This window comes from Cetorhinus maximus, chromosome 4 (genome assembly GCF_964194155.1).
Source record: "Cetorhinus maximus chromosome 4, sCetMax3.hap1.1, whole genome shotgun sequence".
Classification (NCBI taxonomy): Eukaryota; Metazoa; Chordata; class Chondrichthyes; order Lamniformes; family Cetorhinidae; genus Cetorhinus; species Cetorhinus maximus.
Genome location: NC_135882.1, coordinates 175,559,234 through 175,583,293, shown reverse-complemented (window position 1 = coordinate 175,583,293; position 24,060 = coordinate 175,559,234). Strand labels below are relative to the sequence as shown.

At 43.8% G+C, this 24,060-nt stretch overlaps 1 protein-coding gene across 2 annotated transcripts in view; it reads right to left on the bottom strand.

The window, feature by feature from the left end:
* osbpl1a (oxysterol binding protein-like 1A) overlaps positions 1 to 24,060 on the bottom strand; it is a 235,336-nt gene that overhangs the window by 66,266 nt on the left and 145,010 nt on the right. For both annotated transcript variants that reach the window (XM_078541166.1, XM_078541167.1), the window contains exon 16: positions 20,383 to 20,545. In XM_078541166.1, the coding sequence (XP_078397292.1) occupies positions 20,383 to 20,545 (163 nt within the window). The remainder of the gene's footprint in view (positions 1 to 20,382; positions 20,546 to 24,060) is intronic.

The window sequence follows — 24,060 nt, the reverse complement described above, 5'->3', positions numbered from 1 at the left end:
AATACCTGGAAAAACTCAGCATCTGTGGAGAGGAGCACAGTTAACGTTTCCGAGTCCGAATGACCCTTCAACAGAACTAAGTAAAAATAGAAGAGAGGTGAAATATAATCTGGTTTGAGAGGAGGGGGGGACAAGAAGAGCTGGATAGAGGGCCAGTGATAGGTGGAAAGTGGGTTTTAGTAAACATCTTGTCAAACACTAGGAGACAAATGGAGAGCAATGAAGGTGAACAAGGCAAAAGAGAGATACGAAAATCCTGACGGAGAGAAGAACAAAACTTCTTCAAGGTAGGCATTTCTTGAAGAGAAGTGGCAGTCAATTAAATACTAAGATAAAAGCAAAAAACTGTGGATGCTGGAAATCCAAAACAAAAACAAAAATACCTGGAAAAGCTTTGGTTTGGATGAAAAAAGATACAAACTGTGGACATGTTCCTTCTGTCTGCAAAGGACAGGACCCCATCTGTGAACATACGTGGCTCCTAGCACATGTAAGTGAGCCACACTGCAAGCCCGACTGATAATCTTAAATAGGTTGTCAGTGTCATTCTTAGTACAACCTTACAATGAAACCTTTAGCAAGTTTTAAACGTTAATTTCAACCTATCTCGAGTCAGATATTTTGCAATCCAGGAGAAAACATATGGCCGTAAAGTACAATGATGAGGAGGAGCCAGAGCAACAAACCGGAGATCTGGATCATACCCCTGTGTCAAGCTTTGCACGATGGTATGATGCTGCAGAGTCACCATTTCAAGGAGGAAAACCTACCAACTACAATTTACATCCAAATAGCTCCTTTAACATAGTAAACTGTCCCAAAGCGCTTCACAGAAACATTTCTCACCACAATCTGACATCAAGCCGTATAAGGAGATATTAGGACTGGTGACCAAGTGTTAGGTCAAAGAGGGTAGGTTTTAAGGAGCATCTTAAAAGGGGAAAAGGAGGTGGAGAGATGGGGAGGTTTAGGGGAAAGAATCCCAGAGCTTAAGGCCCAGGAAATTGAAGACACGGCCGCCAACAGTGAAGCGATTAAAATCAAGGATGCGCAAGAGGTCAGAATTAGAGGAACGCAGAGATCTCGGAGGGTTGTGGGTAGGAGGAGGTGGTTACAGAGATAGGGGGAGGCGAGGCCGTGGAGGGATTTGAAAACAAGGATGAGAATTTTTAAATTGCAACATTGCCAGATTGAGAGTCAATGTCAGCCAGCGAGCGAGCACAGGGCTGATGGGTGAACGGGACTTATTGCAAGTCAAGGATCCAGGCAGCAGAGTTTTGGATGAGCTCAAATTGACGTAGGGTGGAAGGTGGAAGGTCGGCCAGAAGACCATTGGAATAGTTGAGTCCGCAGTTAACAAAAACCTGGTTGAATGTTTCAGCAGCAGACCACAAGCAACAACATTTGGGGATGCGGTTTACGGTGCTGAGTGTGATAAATACAATGTATGGCAAAGTTGGGATGAGTGGATTGATTGCCCCATGAGGAGGTATTGAGTCGAATAGGCCTATGTTCTCTGGGGTTTAGAAGAAAGAGGGATGATCTTATTAAAACATTTAAATCCTTTGAGGGCTTGATGGTAAATGCTGGGAGGCTGTTGCCCCTGGCTGCGGTGTCTAGATCAAAGGTTACGGGGAGAAGGCGGGAGAATGGGGTTGAGAAACTTATCAGCCATGATTGAATGGCAGAACAGACTCGATGGGCCGAATGGCCTAATTTCTGCTCCTACGTCTTATGGTCTTATGGGTCGCAGTCTTAGGATAAAGGGACAGACATTTAGGACCAAAATGAGGAGAAATTTCATCATTCAGAGGTTTATGAATCCTTGGAAATCTCTACTCCAGGGGACTGTGGATACTCAGTCTGTTCAAGTGGCTTTCTAATCACAATATTCATTCATGGTTTCGGGAGTGCTACTGCCAATCTTATAAAATTTGCAAATGGTACTACAAATATGTGACATTTCCTGTGAAAAACATGTGAAAGGATCTGGATCAATTGAGCAAATGGGTTAAGTAATGTCAAATGGATTTTGATGTCGATTCAGATATAAGGTAACAGCCACAGGAAGCACTGAAAAGGGGGAGGGGTGTACACTGACTGCAAATAATCACTCCGGGATTCTTTTATCCATTCTCCAAAACAAATAAAAATCAAGAGCTTTTGATTCTGAAATGAAAAAAAGTGTCACCCTAATCTTCTCTGTTTACTGGTGCAGTTTGACTTTATGTAAATAGAGATGGCTATGATCCAGCTCTTCAGACTGCTGGGACTGTGGATAAGATGTGAAGTGAGTTAAACCCCAACACTCTGTGTAATTCCAATTTCATCATTCAGGACTTCAGGAAAGTAACTGATTCTATATACTGGGTGGTTGGTATGCATCACTTGATCTGTTCTTTCATTCCTTATGCCGCTATTTTTGTTTAAGTGGTTATGCATTATTTAGCACAAATTCCACGTCAAGATAACAGCTGAGCGTGTATTACTTCTTGAAAGTGTGACATACCACCATCACAAAAGAACATAGAGCAACTATTAAGGCAAGTGCAATACAGATGACCTTCCTTTAGAGGATTCAGCTTTTCCATTTATCACCTTTTCTTCCCATCGTTAAGACAGTTTCAAATCCAGTTTGTTAACTTCAACACAGATCATCCATTTTAAGTCATCTACAATGTCTACTCCATTCATGCTCTAATTTTTCAATCCCTTCCAATCCCACCACCCCAGAAAACTACTGACAGCAAGACGAAAGGGGGCAAAGTGGTGTTTATTCTCAGTGGAAATGGCTTCTGGGGTTTCAGAGTGCCGCTTTTACCTCAACAGAAAGACGATCTCCAGTTTTACTTCAGATGGGAGAAGGTAAATGTTGTGAGTGGTGGCCAAGTTGATACTATTGATAGAGTTGATCAGCAGACACTTGTTGGGTGGACACTTGAAGTTTATTTACAAGGAACTCAGCAGCAACTACATGTGCTTTAGGGTGAAAGGGGAAAGGTTTAGGGGGAACATCTTCACTCAGAGAATGGTGAGAGTGTGGAACGAGCTACCATCTGACGTGGTAAATGTGGGCTCACTCTTAAGTTTTAAGAATAAATTAGATAGATACATGGATGGGAGAGGTCTGGAGGGTTATGGACTTAGGTGCAGGTCAATGGGACTAGCGGAATAATATTTCGGCACAGACTAGAAGGGCCGAATGGCCTGTTTTCTGTGCTGTAGTGTTCTATGGTTCTATGGTGTGCTTCCAACTCCAACTCTATCTCTACACAACTAACTACTAAGGTAGCCTGCACTACTCGCCTACTAAAGATCATGTGATCTTTCTTAACAAATATTACTCTTAAAGGTATATTACACACTAAATAAAACCATAATTATTACAGTAATTTTTGAATGTTTTATTCTGATGGGGAGGGGCAACAGCCTTTGACTGGTACTCAGAGAGGTGGAGAGGGCAAGGGGAGATACAACAGGACCTGGAGGAGTGAGGGAATTTTGAATGCTACATTTATGGTGGGGCAACTTTAATTCTGTTGTTTTAGTAGAGGGGAGGTGGTGATTGCCAATTTCTATCTGTACAGCACAGCCTGGCAGCAAATTAATCCACCATGGGGAGCACAGCTAAATTCCTGGTGCACCTGGGAGGTGGCAGCTTACCCCAGCTTCCATTCTGAGCATTCAACAGACTTTTTAATGCTGCGTATGGAACACTTCACACCGCTTTACTATCTTAACTTGATAGAGAGAGTTTCTAAAGGTGCTTAAAAAGGAAAAGAGTAAGTAAAGTGAGTGTTGGTCCTCTGGAGAGGGAGTCTGCGGAATTAATAATGGAAAATATGGAAATGGCAGATGTATCGAACAGATGTTTTGTATCTGTCTTCGCTGTGGAGGATAGAAGTAACATCCCAGAAATAAGTGCGAATTGGGAGGTGAAAGGGAGGGAGGAACTTAAAACAATTATAATCGCCAGGGAAAGGGGACTGAAAAAAATATTAGAACTAAAAGCTGACAAGTCCTCAGGTCCTGATGAACTTCATTCTATAGTCTTAAAGTAAGTAGTTGCTGAGATAGTGGATGCATTGATTTTAATTTTCCAAAATTCCCTAGAATCTGGAAAGATCCTATCAGATTGGAAAATAACGAGTGCGATTCCTCTATTCAAGAAAGGAGGGAGACAGAAAGTAGGAAACTAAAAGCCAGTTAACTTAACAGCTGTCATAAGGAAAGTGCTAGAATCGATTATTCAGGAGGTTAGCAGGATAAAGGAGAACCTGTGGATGTGCTGTACTTAGATTTCCAGAAGGCATTTGACAAGGTGCCACATCAAAGATTACTATGAAAAATAGGAGTTCATGGTGTATTAGCATGGATAGAGGATTAGTTAGCTAACAGGAGACGAAGAGTTGGCATAACTGGGTCTTTTTTGGGTTAGTAAGATGTGATGAGTGGAGTGCCACAGGTATCAGTGCTGGGGCCTCAATTATTTACAACTAATATCAATGAAGGGACTGAATGTATGGTTGCTAAATTTGCTGATGATACAAAGATAGATAGGAAAGCAAGTTACATACTGTAGTAATTATGGTTTTATTTAGCGTGTAATGTACCTTTAAGAATAATACTGGTTAGGAAAGATCACATGATCTGTAGTAACCAATAAGAGAGCTGCGTGGACTACCTCAGCAGGCAGTGTAGATATAGAGTTGGAGTTGAATGCACACATGTAGTTGCTGTTGAGTATATTGTAAATAAAATTAATGGGCAGAATTTAGCCCTCGATGGCTGAGCGGGCCCCACTGGCTCGGCGGCGAGCGGGCAGCTGATCCCCGCCACCAAAACGGGGCCTGCCGCCATTTTGAGTGGGCGGGCCAATTAAGGTCCGCCCAGCTTCCTGTTTCGGGGGAGGAGCGAGAGGGAATCCCCAACTGTCAAAGTGCACAGTTTCGCGCACTGCTCCCTGAGGCAAAGTGCTGTCTCAGGGAGTTTACTGACAGGTAAGAAAAGTCAAAAAATAGAGAAATATTAAAATTATTAACATGTCCCCCTCATGTGACAATGTCACACAAGATGGGACATGTTAATAAGAAACACATAAAGTTTATTAAAGTTTTAAAAAACGGACATGAAACTTCATCCCGCCGGTGGATGAAGTTTCATGAATAATCTGGAGTCCGCTGGGGCTCCTGGCCTGCCCGCCAGCCTTAAGCTTGGACGGGCAGGGTCTTTAACAAGGTTAATTAGCCTGTCAATGGCCTTAATTGGCCATTGATAGGTCAGCGGGCGGACAGCTGATTTTGCTGTCCGCCCGCCTTCCTGAAGACTTAAATGGACTGGAATGACGTCAGGGGTTCCTCGCGACGTCACCCCGTGTCACTTTTCCCTCGGCGAGCGGGCCCCGCCCCCAAATCGCCGAGGGGAAAATCCTTCAGAATGTTTCCAACTAAGAAGTGTCTGCAGTTCAACTCAAATACTAATAGCACAACTTGGCCACCCTACAACAAACTGGCGACGAGGATAAAATGGGACTGAACAGAAGAAATCAAGTTAGAAAGAAATCGGCACAGTACCTCACCCAGTGATTGTAAGTAGCAAGCTCCATTAGAACTGAAAAAGTTATCCTCTTGCAAAATGCTACAATTGGGAGAATTGATCCTTTTGAACCAGCCACAGACGACTGGCCTCAACACTTAGGATGCCTCATGTTCTTTTTTCAAGTGAACGACATTACGCGGTTAGAGAAGAGGCGAGTGATCCTCTTGAATACATGTGGGAGCAAAACCTATGGCTTGATTCGAAGTTTGATGGCACCCAGTGCCCCAGATTTGAAGAATTTCGAAGAATTGGTGGACCTCGTGAAGGGCCACTTTCAACTCAAGTCCTCAGTCACGATGCAGAGGTTCAGGTTTAATTCGCAAAATAGAGCCCCTGGTGAGACAATTGCATGCTACGTGGCAAACTTGAAGCAGCTAATGGAACATCGACTCTGAACGACAAGCTCAGAGATTGTTTAGTGTATGATGTGAAAGAGGACACTATTCAGATAAGATTATTGTCCGAAGTGAATCTGGATTTTAAAGTGGCCCTGGAGATAGCGCTGGCCATGGAAAGCGCTGCAAGAGATTCACAAGCAATACAGATTGCACAAAATGGCACCGTCCTCCACATCGGGGCAGGAAACCTCAAGCGAAAGTGGCACGGAAAAGGGAGACTCTGCCAAGAAATGGGAAACGGCCCCCGCTAGCTGAAGAATAAGAGTGAAGAGAGAAAAGACTCCAAGCTTAAAGGACAGAGATTTAAAGCAATATAGGCTTGCGAGAAGTCAGAAGATCCAAAGAGACAGCTGAAGGTCTGTAACTCTTTAATATGGGCAAGTGAAGCAGTCGTGTTCTGTTGGCGTGGCTGAGCATGTGAGAGGGAGTGTGTGGAAGGAGAGTTCGAAACTCTGGAGGTGGAGCCTCGTGGAAGTCATCTGAGAGAAAGCATCGTTTGGGAAAAGATTCTAAAGCGAGTCCTTCTAAAATGGAGATTGGAAATCCGCGTATGAAAGACGGAGTTCAGTGAGACCAGTTGGCTCACGGTGAGACATGAGTGGGGGGAGTTGAGGAAAGATCCATAGCATCTGTTTGGAGTGGCATCTGTCACTTGGCTTCAGAGTGTGGTGTGTCTGATCACAGGTCACCTAATGGTTTACATGGACTGTGCACTTACTGTGAACATTAGAGTATAAGATAGTTTTTGTAACTTGTGTTATCCTTACAAATCTGTACACATCTGTAAAGGAATAGTTCTAGGTGAAGGAATATTGTAATAGATATAGTTTATCTTTTCTTGTTTAATAAGTGTTTCATTCTTTTGTTAGAAGTTCATAAGCTGATTCTTGTGACTCTGTTCAGTAGCCACTCTCCACATACCTAAACAAAATAAAAGTTAGGATCTATCAAGTCGGCTTCCACCCTGGAATCAGGCTTGTCCAGTAGTAACATCAGCTGGGATCATAACGGTGCCCAGCTATAACCTCCCTAATGATCGATTCTAACACCTTCCCCACAGCAGACATCAGGCTAAGTTGTGAAGAGGACATAAAGAGTCTACAAAGGGATATAGACAGGTTAAGTGAATGGGCAAAAATTTGGCAGATGGAGAATAATTTGAGAAAATGTGAACTTGTTCACTTTGGCAGGAAGGATAGAAAAGCAGCATCTTATTTAAATGGAGAGAGAGTGCAGAACTCTGTGGTACCGAGGGACCTGGGTGTCCTAGTACATGAATCACAAAAAGTTAGTATGCAGCTACAGCAAGTAATTAGGAAGGCAAAGGGAATGCTGGTGTTTAGAGCAAGGAGGATGGAATATAAAAGTAAGGATGTTTTATTACTGTTGTACAGGGAGTTGCTGAGGTCACATCTGGAGTACTGTGTACAGTTTTGGTCTCCTTATTTAAGGACGGATATATAATTATTAGCAGTTCAGAGAAGGTTCACTCAACTGATTCCTGGAATGAGGGGGTTATCCTATGAGGATAGATTGGACAATTGGCCCTGTATCATTGGAGTTTAGAAAACTGAGAGGTGATTTTATTGGAACATGTAAGATCCTGAGGGGACTTGACAGGGGGAGGGGGGGTGCTGAAAGGATGTTTCCCCTTGTGGGAGAGACTAGAACTAGGGAACACAGATTTAAAATAAGGGGTCTCCCATTTAAGACGGAGATGAGGAGATATTTTTGTCTCTCAGAGGGTTCTGAATCTTTGGGACACTCTTCCCTGGAGAGCTGTGGGGGGGACGGGGTCATTGAGTCTGTTTAAGGCAGTGGTAGAGATATTCTTGACTAACAAGGGAGCCAAAGGCTATCGGGGGTAGGCGGGAATGTAGATTTCAGTATGAGCCATGATCTATCGAGTGGCGGAGCATGCTCGAGGGGTCAAATGGCCTACACTCCTGCTCCTAGTTTGTTCGTATGTATGTTCACAATTAATTTGCTTCTCCATGTTTGGGAATCCCATCCGCACCTGTAATTTTATTTGTTAAGTTGTTTCCAGTTACTTTGTCACGAGACCATTATATTAAATTTACCGTCACACTCAATTGACAACCGGTCACCATTGTGTTTCTGTTCATTCCTCAAGCTGATGTCCCTCCCTTACTCAGTTTCAATGTTCTACTTAGATCTTTTAAACTTCCATAGTTGTTTTGCTTAAAAGAGGAACATTTTTCAGATTTTTATTCATCTGATGTTGTTCTAAAGCTGGGTTTGCACCTTTCCTTTAGGTGGCCCTGTCATGTGACATTAGCGCAGGTGACATTGTGCTCACAATGGTGCCAACGTGTGCAATGCCTTTGGAATGTTCACCACTCTTAATAAATAATCGATAAGTAATTATAACAATTGCAGCAACGAATCCATTCCTAGTGAATATACTAGCCAAATTATTGAAAACAATATAGACATCTCAAAGCTTTAAGTTTGTAGTTAACTCTTTTCTCTTTATGCTTTCCAACCGTGGGAGCTGACTGGTTTTGTCCATCTCCCTGAAAACAAAAAGTCGATTTTTGAATAACGAAACGTGCTGGGTTTTGCAGTCGGAATAACCGTGAGGCTTTTGGCACTCATCGTCATAAAGGAGCGACTCACACAGAAACTTCCGGAGTCTGCACATGCACAGTCAAACTCGGAAATCAGGAAGTTGCTGTCCCCGTTCTGATCTTCCACAATTTTTGCTAAACTGGTACTCTGCTGAGGTACTCAACATTCAAACACACGAAGGGCTTGAAGTTGCAGTACTTTCCCACTAGATAGCCAGAGAAAGCTACGGCTTGCCTATTCATGTATACTTCAACTTCTAAAAGCGTGGTAAGTCATAGTTACTGTGAAACAATCTTTAACATTGAAGTTTCATGCTTTTGGATTTTAATTGTAGTTTTTTAAAAATAAAAGTTAAATTATGTTACTTATTTTCAGTTTCTGATCTCTCTCTCTCTCTCTATCCCAGCATATTTACCTCTCTATTTTGCTTTCTATACAGGACTTCACAGGAGGTCTTTAGGCACAGTGGATAGTGCCTCTCTCTCTGAGCCAGAAGCTCTAGGTTCCAGTCCCACCTGAGGACTCGAGGGCTAAGGAAAGTGTGTCCATAACATGGCCAAATAGGTTGAGTGTCAATCTGCAAATTTTTTCAGCATGTGCCAACGCCAGGCGGTCAGAGTGGGAGAGATTCCTGGTTAGCCATGTGATGGAAAGAATTGGAGCCTCCACCATCACCATTCATAGCTCCAGACTCTGACAGGGGCATGTAAAAGTGCATGTTGCCACGGCAACTTGGACTCCCTGAGTAAACTGGAACACACCACGACATGATTCTACATTGAATTAAATACTCTAACACTTTGCCCTGCGTGCAATGAGTGAGGGTTTCTCAATCCGATTGGTGGATGAGACACACTGTTGCTGGTCCTGTTAACACAGGTCGCAGATCCACTGGAGAGGGAGCAGTGCTGAAACGGCCCTCGAATTGTTATAGGTTGTAGCGCAAAAGTCCTTTGAAAAATCTGTGGGCAGCTGTAGTTGTAACGAAGCGGCAGACACCTTTCATTTGCCACTGCCCTCAAAGCCTGGGTTAATCAGCTTAGATAAATTAAAGAGGACGTGTTGAACTTAATGGGAGCTGCCACTCATGCACATCACTAAATCAATCAGATTCACATTGGAAATGTGTGGCTTGGTTTGTCTCTCAACCAAATCTCCCTGGAGATAACCAAACAAAACTTTGCAACGTTTCTATCAGGTTCAGGTGAAGATATGGTTTTAAGTGAAGTTTGTTTTAAATTCTTCAGGGATTGGGACTGGATTATGAATTCAAGCTGCACTCCCAGTTTTAAGCACATCGTCTAGGCTAACATAGCAGTTCCGCACAATGTGACTTCTGGCATCTCAGCGATTCAGTTTGAAATTCTCTTTCCCAACCCCTCCAGACTTGCTACATCTTTTGCCACCGTAAAATACATCACTTCCAACGCACCTTCGTATGCCTTCCAACTCCTCCAACTCATGTCCTTTTCCCCTGCCCATCTGCTCAAATCGCTCTGGGTCTTTTCTGCATAAGAAAATTTTCCCAAATGCTCATCTCGCATTTAATTTATGACAAGTTACCAAGTCATCAACCAGCGGAACCTAGTTTTACTGGTTTATTTCATCATAACATCCTAATTACGAACGCCACCCCAATTAGACCTAAATCTCTTAAATCGCCTTTTGTCTAATGAAAAATAACTCATTCATCTCCCCCCCTACTAACCCCACCCTCTCATCTGTGGCCGCATATTTGTAAATCTCTTTTGTATTCACTGCATGACCTGAATTGCGTTTCTACAGGCCCTCAACATTGAAGACAATGTTCTAGCAGTTGGTAGCCATTGTTATAGCTTTAGCGTTCCCATTTTGGTTTTATACTGCATATCCCTGGTTACAAATTCGGTGGCTTCAGTCACTCCTGCAAGTGGTACGACTTTCTTACTTTTATGGGATTGGACTTATCCTGCACTTCACCCACCTGGATGACAGCGGGAACTCAAGGCCGTGTCAACAGCATCCCGTCGTGATCGGAATGAATTCTGTGTCTTTCGCACAAACATTCCTTCAGCCTTTCTGAAGGCAGGCCAAGCAAACACTTGATGGAACAATACCCAATACCAATCAGTAAATTCCCTTATTTTACAGTGAGTCAGCACACAGAGTGACACTTTAACTCGGTCAGTACAATGCACCTTTGTGTAATTTTCTGCCTCTCTCGCAGCCTGCGCCCCAGCCTCTATCTCATCCCTTGGCTCACAAAAGAACTCAAAGATATTCCGGTACAATAGATGTGAGCTGTTTCCTGATGGCAGAGACAGATTAACGAGTTGTTTAGAATCATAGAACGGTTACAGCACAGGACGAGGCCATTCAGCCCTTCATGTCAATGCAAAAATTATCTCTCTCCATATAATTCTTCAATTCCCTTTTGAAAGTCACGATTGAACCTGCCTCCACCACACTCAATGCATTCCAGGTCTTAACCACTCATTGTGTGTCCTAGGCCCAACCATCTTCAGCTGCTTCATCAATGATCTTCCTTCCATCAGACGGTCAGAAGTGGGGATGTTCGCTGATGATTGCACAATGTTCAGCACCATTCGCGACTCCTCAGATACTGAAGCAGTCCATGTCCAAATGCAGCAAGACCTGGACAATATCCAGGCTTGGGCTGACAAGTGGCAAGTAGCATTCGCACCACACAAGTATCGGGCAATAACCATCTCCAAGAGAAAATCCAACCATTTCCCCTCGACTTTCAATGGCATTACTATTGCTGAATCCCCCACTACCAACATCCTGGGGGTTATCATTGACCAGAAACTGAACTGGGCTAGCCATATAAATACTGTGGTTACAAGAGCAGGTCAGAGGCTAGGAATCCTGCGGCGAGTAACTCACCTTCTGAACCCCCAAAGCTTGTCTACCATCTACAAGGCACAAGTCAGGAGTGTGATGGAATAATCCCCACTTGCCTGGATGAGTGCAGCTCCAACAACACAAGAAGCTTGACACTGTCCATGACAAAGCAGCCCACTTAATTGGCACCACATCCACAAACATTCACTCCCTCCACCACCGATGCACAGTAGCAGCAGTGTGTACCATCTACAAGATGCACTGCAGAAACTCACCAAAGCTCCTTAGGCAACACCTTCCAAACCCATAACCACTACCATCTAGAAGGATAAGGACAGCAGACACATGGGAACACCACCAACTGGAAGTTCCCCTCCAAGTCACATTATTCTTAAAAGGTACATTACACACTAAATAAAACCATAATTACTTAATTCCTCCCCCTTTAACTCGGATATACATATTATATTTACAAGTTCATATTTCTCAAGACAACATAATATATACACTGGGTAAGGAGTTTACAAGTTCAGTCTTCCAGGTGGTTTCCTGGTACATGTGGAACGCAGCTCCACAAATTCAGATTCTTTGTCAGGAACCTCCTTTTCCAGAGTTGCCTGAACATCAGGTGCTTCAGTGGGCACTTGCAGTTCTGTATCCTCAACTCTTACAGGAACATCAGACATGTCAGTCCTGGGTTGAGTATCCTCAACAGGAAACACTGACCCGGTCATGATCACTGGTGTAACTAAATCTTACTGATTTGTCTCTCTCTTCCTTATGATTTGTTTATATGTTGCCATATGATCCGGCCTTCCTCCTCCAGGTGGTAAGGTAGGAGGTCCATTCACTGCACTTATTTCACCCGGTAATCACTTTGGTCCTTCCCCGAAGTTCTTCACGTATACCGTCTCTCCCACTGTAAATTTCCTCTTGTGGCTATGCCAGTCGTGTCTAGTTTTCTGGCTTCCCTGATTCCTTTCTATCTTCCCCTCTAAATTCGGCGTTATTAAGCTCAATCTCGTCCTGAGACGGAATTTCAGTAATAACTCAGCAGGTGTGACACCTGTTGTTGTGTGAGGGGTAGTCCTGTAATGAAAAAGAAGGCTCACTTGGTTGCTAAGGAATTGCCAGTTAACTTTTTCATGCTTGCCTTGAATGTTTAAACCATCCTTTCAGCCAGTCCCTTTGGGGAAGGGTGCTACGGTGAAGTTTTTACACGTGTGATACTGTTGAGGCTGATAAACTGTTGAAACTCAGCACTCGTAAATGCCGTGCTGTTATCAGAAATGACTACTTCTGGAAGTCCATGAATGGCAAAACTCTGACGTAGTTTCTCAATTGTAGCAGCCGACGTTGGTGACCTCACCTCATATACGTCCAACCACTTTGAATGGGCATCGACAATGGGCAGAAACATTGTTCCCAGGAAAGGCCCAATGTGTAACTGCACCCAGGGTCTACCTGGCCACTCCCAAGGGTGTAACGGAGCTGTCACTTTCAACTTTTGCAGTTGCTGACATTGCACACTGTGTTTTACTAAACTCTCTATTTCGCCATCCGTCCCAAGCCACCATAGATAGCTGCGTGCTATGGTCTTCATTCGGGAAGTTCCTGGATGAGCACTGTGTAGTTCAATTAAAAGTGGCTCCCCTCCCTCTGGAGGGACTATCACTCGTGCTCCCCACAATAAGATGCCATCCTGGCTGGTTATTTCACGTTTTCTGTTGAAGTGTGGTTTTATTCAATCAGATATGGGCTCCTGTGACCAACCATGAAGCACTTGTTCTCATGCTTGAGATAGGACTGGATCCCGACTTGTCCAGTCTCTAATCTGTCAAGCGCATACTGGCGAGGAATATCGGAAACTTAACAATAAAAGAAGCTCCTGTGGAACTGGGATGTGCTCATCATTTTCTTGTAAAGGCAAACGACTAAGGGGATCAGCGTTTATGATTTGATTGCCAGGCCTATACACGAAAGTGTATTCGTATACTGCCAGGGTTAAAGCCCATTGTTGTATTCTTGCTGAGGATATGGGTGGTATAGCCTTGTCCTCACCAAACAACTCTAGCAATGGTTTGTGGTCTGAAACAATTGTAAAATGACAGCCATGTACATACTGGTGAAATTTCTTGACACCAAAGATGATGGACAGGCCCTTCTTTTTGACTTCATTGTTGGCCAGACTTTTCTCAGATGCAAGCTCAACTTGAGTGAGCTCAGTGGTTGAATCTCTCAAGATTTCATCACCTGCCTGCTTCTTAGAAAATTCTGTGACTTTTGCTTCCAAAGCCTCTTTGGCTTCATTTAGCTGATTCTTCAGCTCTTCTGTCTCTTTTTTGTATTTGTTTGCTGCCTCCTGGAAAACTGAGCATTGTTGTGTCTTCTCTGCCAACTCATTCTTCAGTTTGTTCAGAGAAGTGCTGAATTCTTTCTGTTTCTCTTCACACTTTTCCAGGGGTAAACTTTGACCTGAGGGAATCTTGCCGTGTGTGAAGGTCTTCCAGCAGGTTTTCTTTTTCCCTTTGAAGGTTGCTCACCTCGTCTCGAACTGATATCAAGCAGGGTGTCTTCGAGTTTCTTCTGCTGTTCTTCCAGGTTTTGGCTTAAGACAGCCTGAATTTCTTCAGGTCGTTGAGTTCTTACACACTCCTTTTTCAAAACAGGAACATTTCCAGCTTCCTCTTGGAATCTCAGTGGCCAATCAAGGTTGATTTCCCTTAGCCCATTTCACCCTAGAAGGCTTGGTCCTCTGCCTCTCAATACCAACACTGGTAGCTGTGCTGACTGGCTTCCATAATGGACAATTATTCTGCTTATGCCTTTTACTTGAATGTCTTCACTTTGTATGTTTTTAGTTTGGCAGCTGTTTCTTCTAAACTTAATTGATGTTCACCATTATTCAGATGTCTGAAGGTGTGTTGCCTAATTACTGTAGTGAAAGCTCCCATGTCCACTTCCATTCTAACAGGTCTGCCATTTACTTTCACTGTGACAAATGTTGGTTCTGTCTTTCTAACTTTCAGATTAAACAATGAGTAAATGTCTGAATTTGTTGTTTCAGGCTCTCCTACATTGTAGATTTCTTTTATTTACAAGCCTGCTTGAATCTCTCCTTGCACTGTCTCATTATATGTCCATTTCTGTGACAATAGTAGCATTCGATTTTTTTAAACTGCCAATTGCTAAAAGACTGTTCGTTTCCACCTCTATTGAAACTATGCTTCAATCTCGCTGCTAAGTTATTTTTCTTTATTCTTTGGCTAGCGGGAGCTATTTCCCGCTGCCCGGCAGAGTCTTGCATTATCACACCCTTTTCAGCTAGGGTTTCCCACCCGATGTGGAGGACAGTACCATTTTGCGCACTCTGTATTGCTTTGAATCTCTTACTACGCTTTCCTTGGTCAGTGCTATCTCTAGCACCTTCTTGCAATTCGAGTTCACTTCAGACAATAGTCTTTTCTGAATTGCATCCTCGTTCACACCACACACTAAATGATCTCTGAGCATATCGTTTAGAGTCGTATCAAACTCAATGTTCCTTTAGCTGCTTTAAATTTGCCACGCAGCATGCAATTGTCTCACCCGGGGCTCTATTTCGTGAATTAAACCTCAACCTTTGCATCCTGACTGAGGGCTTTGGTTGAAAGCCCTCAGGTCCACCAATTCATCAAAATTTTTTGAATCTGGGGCACTGGGTGCCATCAAACTTTGAATCAAACCGTAGGTTTTATTGCCACATATACTTAAGAGGATCGCTCGCCTCTTCTCTTCCCCCATAATCTCGTTCGCTTGAAAAAAGAACGTGAGGCGTTCTATGTAATGTGACCAATCATCTGTGGCTGGTTCAAAAGGACCAATTCTCCTGAATTGCGACAATTTGCGAAGGGATATCTTCTTCAATTCTAATGGAGCTTTCTACCTACATTCACTGGGCAAGGTACAGTGCCGATTTCTTTTCAACTTGATTTCTTCTGTTCAATCCTGTTTTATCCTTATCACCAGTTTGTGAGTGGTGGCCAAGTTGGTACTATTGATAGATTTGATCTGCAGATACTTCTTGGGTGGAAACATTAAGTTTATTAACAAGGTACTCTGCAGCAATTGCACATGTGCTTTCAACTCCGACAATATCACCATGCTACTAACTTCTGAGGTAGCCTGCGCTACTCAGAATCATAGAATTGTTACGGTGCAGAAGAAGGCCATTCGGCCCATCATGTCCGCACTGGCTCTCTGAGCATTTTAACTTAGTGCCAATCTCCTGCCTTTTCCCCATACCCCTGCATGCTGTTTCTATTTAAATAATCCTCTAATGCCCTCTTGAATGCCTCAATTGAACCTGCCTCCACCACACTTCCAGGCAGTGCATTCCAGACCCAAACCACTCGCTGTGTGAAAAAGTTTTTTCTCACCTGCAATTGTTTCTTTTTCAAAACACTTGAAAACTGTGTCCTCTGGTTCTCGATCTGTTTACAAGCGGGAAGAGTTTCTCCCTATCTACTCTGTCCAGACCCCTCATGATTTTGAAAACTTCTTTCAAGTCTCCTCTTAGCCTTCTCCTCTCCAAGGAAAACAGTCCCAACTTCTCCAATCTTTCCTCATAACCGAAGTGCCTCATCCCTGGAACCATTCTCGTAAACCTCTTCTGCACCCTCTCCAATACGTTCATACCCTTCCTATAGCGTGGCACCCAGAACTGTATACAAAACTCCAGCTGAGGTCTAACCAGTGTCTTATATAAGTTCATCAAAACCTCCCTGCTCTTAAAGCCTATACCCCTATTAATGAAGCCTAGAATACTGTATACTTTAGTAACAGATTTCTCTACCTGTCCTGCCACTTTTAATGACTTATGTACATATACACCCAGGTCTCTCTGCTCCTGCACACCCTTTGGAATAGTATCCTTTATTTTACACTGTCTCCCCATGTTCTTTGTACCAAAGTGTATCACCTCACACTTCTTCGCATTTAACTTCATCTGCCACCTATCTGCCCACTCCACCAACTTGTCTATGTCCTCTTAAAGTTCTACATTGTCCTCCTCATGGTTCACAATTCTCCCGTGTTGTGTGCTACTCTCCTATTAATTACTACAGATTATGTGATCTTCCTTAAAAAGCATTATTCTTAAAGGTACTCTACACAGTAAATAAAAACATAATTACTACAGAACCATAGCTTCCAGACAACGTCCCAGTTACCATTATCACCGGATATATCCTGTCCCACCAACTCCTACCAGCGGTGGCAGCACAGTGGTATGAAGTCGGGAGGGGGTTGCCATGGGAGTTTTCAACATCGACTCCGAACCTCATGAAGTCTCATGGCATCAGGTCAAACATGGGCAAGGAAACCTCCTGCTGATTACCATCTACCACCCACCCTCAGCTGATGGATCAGTGCTCCTCCATGTTGAACACCACTTGGAGGAAGCACTGAGGGTGGCAAGAGCGCAGAATGTACTCTGGGTGGGTGACTGGCCAAACTGGCCTGAAGGACATAGCTGCTAGACTGGGTATTCAGCAGGTAGTGAGGGAACCAACAAGATGGAAAAGCATACTTGACTTCATCCTCATCAATCTACCAGTCTCAAGATTCATCTACCAACAACATTATTGGTTGGGCACTATACAGTCGTTATGGAGACAAAGTCCAGCCCTCCAATGTGTTGTGTGGAACTACCACCGTGCTAAATAGGATAGATTTCAAACAGATCTAGCAACTCAAAACAGGGCATCCATGAGGCGCTGTGGGCCATCAGCAGCAGCAGAATTGTACTCCAACACAATCTGTAATCTGATAGCCCGACACAACCCCCACTCTACCATTACCATCAACCCAGGGGATCAACCCTGGTTCAATGAAGAGTGCAGGAGGGCATGCCAGGAGCAGCACCAGGCATATCTAAAAATGAAGTGTCAACCTGGTGAAGCTATAACACAGGATTACGTGTGTGCCAAACAGTATAAGCAGCAAGTGATAGACAGGGCTAAGGGATCCCACAACCAACAGGTCAGATCTAAGCTCTGCAAGTCCTGCCACATCCAGTCATGAATGGTCGAGGACAATTAAACAACTAACAGGAGGAAGAAGTTCCACAAATATTCCTATCCTCAATGATGGAGAAGCCCAGCGCATCAGTGCAAGCGATAAGGCTGAAGCATTTGCAACAATCTTCAGCCAGAAGTGCCAAGTGGATGATCCATCTCGGCCTCCTCCAGAGGCCACAGCATCACAGATGCCAGTCTTCAGCCAATTCGATTCACTCCATGTAATATCAGGAAACAGCTGAAGGCACTGGATACTGCAAAGACTATGGGCCCTGACAATATTCCGGCAATAGTACTGAAGACTTGTGCTCCAGAACTTGCTGCATCCCTAGCCAAGCTGTTCCAGTACAGCGACAACACTGGCATCTACCCAGCTATGTGGAAAATTGCCCAGGTATGTTCTGCCCACAAAAAGCAGAACAAATTGAACTTGGCCAAATGCCGACCCATCAGTCTACTTTCAATCATAAGGAAAGTGATGGAAGCGGTCATCAACGGTGCTATCAAGCGACACTTACTCAGCAATAACCTGATCACTGATGCCCAGTTTTGGTTCCGCTAGGGCCACTCAGCTCCTGACCTAGTTCAAACATGGACAAAAGAGTTGAACTCCTGAGGTGAGATGAGAGTGACTGCCCTTGACATCAAGGCCGCATTTGACAGAGTGGGGCATCAAGGAGCCCTAGCAAAACTGGAGTCAATGGGAATCAGGGGGAAAACTTTCCACTGGTTGGAGTACCTAGCACAAAGGAAGATGGTTGTGATTGTTGGAGGTCAGTCATCTCAGCTCCAGGATATCACTGCAGGAGTTCCTCAGGGTAGTGTCTGAGGCCCAACCATCTTCAGCTGCTTCATCAATGACCTTCCTTTCATCATAAGGTCAGAAGTGGGGATGTTCGCTGATGATTGCACCATATTCAGCACCATTCGCGACTCCTCAGACACTGAAGCAGTCCATGTCCAAATGCAGCAAGACCTAGACAACATTCAGGCTTGGACTGACAAGTGTCAAGTATCAAGTAACATTCACGCCACACAAGTGCCAGGCAATGACCATCTCCAACAAGAGAGAATCCAACCAGCGCCCCTTGACATTCAATGGCATTAACATCCCTGAACCGCCCACTATCAGCATCCTGGGGTTACCAACGACCAGAAACTGAGCTGAACCAGCCAGATAAATACTGTGGCTGCAAGAGTAGGTCAGAGGCTGGGAATTCTGGAGCAAGTAATTCGTCTCTTGACTCCCCAAAGTCTGTCCACCACTTACAAGGCGCGAGTGAGGAGAGTGAAGGAATACTTGCCTGGATGAGTGCAGCTCCAACAACACTCAAGAAACTTGACACCATCCAGGACAAAGCAGCCCACTTGATTGGCACCCCATCCACCACCTTAAACATTCACTCCCTCCACCACCGATGCACAGTCCATCTACAAGATGCACTGCAGCAACTCACCAAGGCTCCTTAGACAGCACCTTCCAAACCCATGACCACCTAGAAGGACAGGGGCAGCAGACACGTGAGAACACCACCACCTGGAAGTTCCCCTCCAAGTTATTCACCATCCTGACTTGGAAATATACCATCATTCCTTCACTGTTGCTGGGTCAAAATCCTGGAATTCTATCTCTAGCAGCACTGTGGGTGTACCTACAACACATGGACTGCAGTGGTTCAAGAAGGCAGCTCACCACCACCTTCTCAAGGGCAATTAGGGATGGGTAATAAATGCTGGACTAGCCAGTGACACTCATGGCCCATGAAAGAGTAAAGAAAAAAAAGAGAATAACGACCCTCAGAGTAAAATTTCTCCTGATCTTCGCTTTAAATGGGAGACCCGTTATTTTGAAACTGTGCCCTCTAGTTCGAGGTTCCTACACAAGGGGAAACATCCTCTCAGCATTCACCCTGTCAAATCTTCTCAGGATCTTATCTGTCTCAGTAAGATCACCTCTTATTCTCCTGAACTCCAACAGTTGTAGGCCCAACCTACTCAACCTTTCCTCACCAGATAACCCCTTCATCCCAGGAATCAGATCTCAGGATCTATTTCCGACCAGGATGATGGTAAAATACTTCAGTCCATGTTCCTCATCTTACGCAGAAAGAAGCTGGAGAAATACCTCAACGAAAACAGGATTGGAGGCTATGTACAGAGGTCACCAAAGTCCACACAGGATACAATCAACACAAGCTACTGTGTTTACTCAAGAAAATTGCTGGTGGAAGCCACAGTGGAGTTGGAGAATTACTGCAATTTAGTAACAGAACGTGGGTTTATTTGATCACCATTGCAGATTCTGGTCGACGGTGATGGGGAATACCACCTAGAGGATATTTCCTCATGATTAAATGGGTAGCATGCCTAATAACGTTATGGTCTGTCAGTATGTTTGGTGAGCCAAGTCCTCTTCTTCCGAGATTTGTTAGGAGAGCCACCTCACATCATCTTTTCACTTCAGAGATATAACACAGAACAAACAGAACGTCTCATGGCCAAGTGCATAACGGAAGTGGTTTACCCACTTTCGCAGAGAATATTTCCGTCTGTTTTACTTTGTAAGAAATGGCATCTATAGAATTAGTAAGCATAGTATTGTGAACCTGTAGCAGAGGGTCGTATGCTTTCTCTCTCTCTCTCTATGGATAAAACATTCTTGAATTCAGGGGCTGAAGGATAATGGTGCTCTCAGGGAGTCTTGTGGCATCCTGTGTACCCTCTTATTAAGGAAAGGAGTTAACAATGGTACCCAGCATGAGACAAGCTGAAGGACAACCTCGAGCCAGTTTGGGTAATCTGTGACTCCCAAACTCAGTCTAAAACTTACAACTTGCACAACGTTGAGTCCAATGACATTACTGAGCACAACAAATCCTTTCATCACTGACCTGAAAGAGCATCGTAGAATTCATCATCACTCAGTACACTCTGGGGCGGGGACCCTTTGACTAAAGATTGTTCAAGTTCATGATGTTCACAGGCCAGGGTCTGTAGAGCTTCTGAAAGTATTTTGTTTTTCTCTTGTTCCTGCTCTAATCGCAGATTACGCACCTGAGGAGGGAAGGGAGAGAGAAAGTGAGAGTGGCGGTGAGAGCACGCGAGGGTGCCGAGAGGGAGTGGGAGAGAGAGAACAAGGAGAGCGGGAACAAGAGCAAGAGAGGGAAAAGAAAGAAGTGGCAGAAGGGTTGGTAACCAGAGGATACAGATTCATAGCAACTGACGACAGATGACATGAGGAGACTTTTTGTTTAAAAACGCAGCAACTTATGATGATGTGGAATGTGCTGCCTAAAAGGGTGATGGAAGCAGATTCAATAGTAATTTTCAAAAGGAAATAAGATAAATTCTTGAAAAGGAAAAAAAATGACAAGGCTCTTGGGAGTGGAGCTAATTAAATAGCCCTACCAAAGAGCCAAGAGAAATGCTAAACGGACTCATGCACTGTATCATTCCATGCTGCTAAGGGCCGAGGAAAGAGAAAAGCATGTGAGAAGAGGAGGAGTGAAAGAGATGAAAAGAATTGAAGATAATTTAATTATCATATTCAAAGGATGGGGAGTCAAAGCAACACAGAAGAAACCCCAAGAGTTGGGTGCCAAGAATATAAATCATATTGCAATCTTCACAGGCTTAATATTTGCAATCTTTCAAGTCTGCATGGTTAAAGTCTCACTTGTTAGGATCCCCAGCTGAAGTTACCCCTAAACAAGCCTGATCCCAAGGTGGATAGATCCTAACTTTTATTTGTTTGTTTAGACATATGGAGAGGGGCTACTGAACACAATCACAGGAGACAGCTAATGAACTTTTAATCAAAGCATAAAACATTTATTAAACAAGAAAAGATGATCTATATTACAATACTCCTTCACCCACAACTATACCTTTACAGATATATACAGATTTGTAAGAATAATACAAGTTACAAAAGCTACCTTTATACCCTAATGTTCACACTAAGTACACAGTCCATGTAAACCAATTGGAAGCCTATGGTCAGACACATCACACTCTGAAACAAAGTGACAGGTGCCACCTCAATCCGGTGCTATGGATCTCTCCTCAACTTCCCCCAAGGTGCTTGTGATTAGGTTTCTAATCTTCACTCTGCAAGACCTCACCTTGGAATCTTCTCCCAAACTGACACTTTCTCTCAGATGCCCTCTGCAAGGGTCCACCTCCAGGGTTTCAAACTCTGCTTCTGATGTTCCTCTTCTCTGGGTCACCACATGCATTCAAGTCTTCTACGTGTTCTCTCTCTCTCTCACTGACTCAGCCATCAACAGTACACCACTGCTTCACATGCCCATAGCAAAGAGTAATAGACCTTCAGTTGTCCCTTTGGACCTTTTGGCCTCTTGCAAGCTGTTCTCACTTTAAATCAGCCTTTTGCAGCATTTGTCTCTTTAAATCTGAAGCTTGGGGTCTTTTTCTCTGCCCCTCACTCTTAACTTCATTTAACAGGATGTTTTCCAGGCTCCTGTCCTTCCTTTGACTAAAAAGTCTGCTTGGGACTTTCTCCTGTTCCACTCCCCTGGATTTTTGGGGTCTTTTCTTTAGTTTGGGACTGACTATCTGTCCACTTTGCTCCAGTCTCTCCCTGGCAGCTACTTTCAAAAACCAACTGAGCTCAAATAACTTCCAAATCACAGCTGTTGTTTCTAGTTTCTTGTATGTGTGCCTGAGGGAAGGACCTGCCTCTCTGGACACCTGTTGCTGGGTAACAGCCCAGTTTCCCTACTCCTGTTTGTTTAACTTAGCTGCAACAGTCGTAAAACTCTCATTAGAAATGCTGGCACTTTTTAAAGTGAAACTAAAACTCAATTTGATCTTTTCTTAACACAGAGATACGGAAATACAAATCAAACTTAAACATTAAAGCTAAAACTCATTCCTAACACTTACAAATGTAACTTATTTAAACTATCTCTAGTTCCTAACACACTACAAGAGACTTAAGCACAAAAGTCTAGGCTGACACTCCATTGCAGTACCAAGGGAGTGCTGCGCTGTCGGAGGTGCTGTTTTTCAGATGACACATTAAAACCAAGGTTCCTTTTCTCCTCTTAGATCCTATGGCACTCTTATTAAGAGGGACAAGGGAGTTTCCCCGGTGAACTGGCCAATATTTCTTCCCCAGTCAACAAAGGTAAGAGAAAGAGATTATCCGGTCATTATCGCATTGCTGGCTGTGGGAGCTGGCTGTGTGCAGATTGGCTGTTGCGCTTCTGACATTAGAGCAGTCACTTCAATTGCTTAATATACATAATCGCTTCACAAACTTAACTTGCGTAAAGAACTAAACTTCTTGCAGGTTCACTGAGCTAACCAAAATCCCAATTTAAATAAAATAGAATCATGCCCCGTTCAAAACTAAACATTGTTACTATCCTCTATCTACCAGGGAAGTGCTCCAATCACAACCAGCCACTCACTGCTTGAGTCCTCAATTGTGCAACACACCCCAGTTCACTTTGGCAACAAACATAGCCAAGGTTAAATAAAGAAAAGCAAAGCAAGGCAAGCTTCGAAGGGAGAAATGGGCTTTGTGAAGGTGCAGAGTAGTGCTTCACGAAGCATGTTAAAAGCATGTAATCCGCCAGACAGTGATCTGTGATAGTTAAAAGGTACCCATGATGTAGCCATAGCATGAGCAGAATGAACATCAATTGTTTTCAGCAGATTACAGCTGGTGGACGTTATGTAAATACACATTCTACTATCCATTTATCCAGGCATGACGAGCAAATATAGAAAATTCTGGAAACACTCAGCGCATCAGGCAGCATCTGTGGAGAACAGAAAAATGAATAGCTGGAGCCTGCTCAGGTTTGCTCTGCTCCTTCACATAAGCTCTTCCAGTAGGTTCTCAAAGGACTATATCGGAAAACACTATTTTTTCCTTTCACCACAGCTTTTGTCTGACTTGCTGGATGCTTAGGTTCATAAGAACATAAGAAATAGGAACAGGAGTAGTCCATTCGGCCCCTCGAGCCTGCTCCGCCATTCAATAAGATCAAGGTTGATCATCTTGTGTTTCGATTTCCACATTCCTATCTAACCCCGATAACCTTTGATTCTCTTGCCTAACAAGAATCTATCTACCTCTGCCTTAAAAATATTCAATGACTCCTCCTCTACCACCTTCTGAGGCAGAGAGTTCCGAAGTCACACAACCCTCTGACAAAGACTCTCTCCTCATCTCTGTCCTAAAAGGGCGACCCCTAATTTTAAAACCATGCCCCCTAGTTCTGGACTCACCCACAAGATGAAACATCCTTTCCACGTCCACCTTGTCAAGGCCGTTCAGGATCTTGTATACTTCAATCAAATCACCCCTCACTCTTCTAAACTCCAGTGGAAACAAGCCCAGTCTGTCCAACCTTTCCTCATAAGACAACCCGCTCATTCCAGGTATCAATCTAATAAACCTCCTTTGAACCACCCCTAATGCATTAACATCTTGTTAAATAAGGAGACCAAAACTGTGCACAGTATTCGAGATGCAGTCTCACCAATGCCCTGTATAGCTGAAGCATAACATCCTTACTTTTATGTTCAATCCC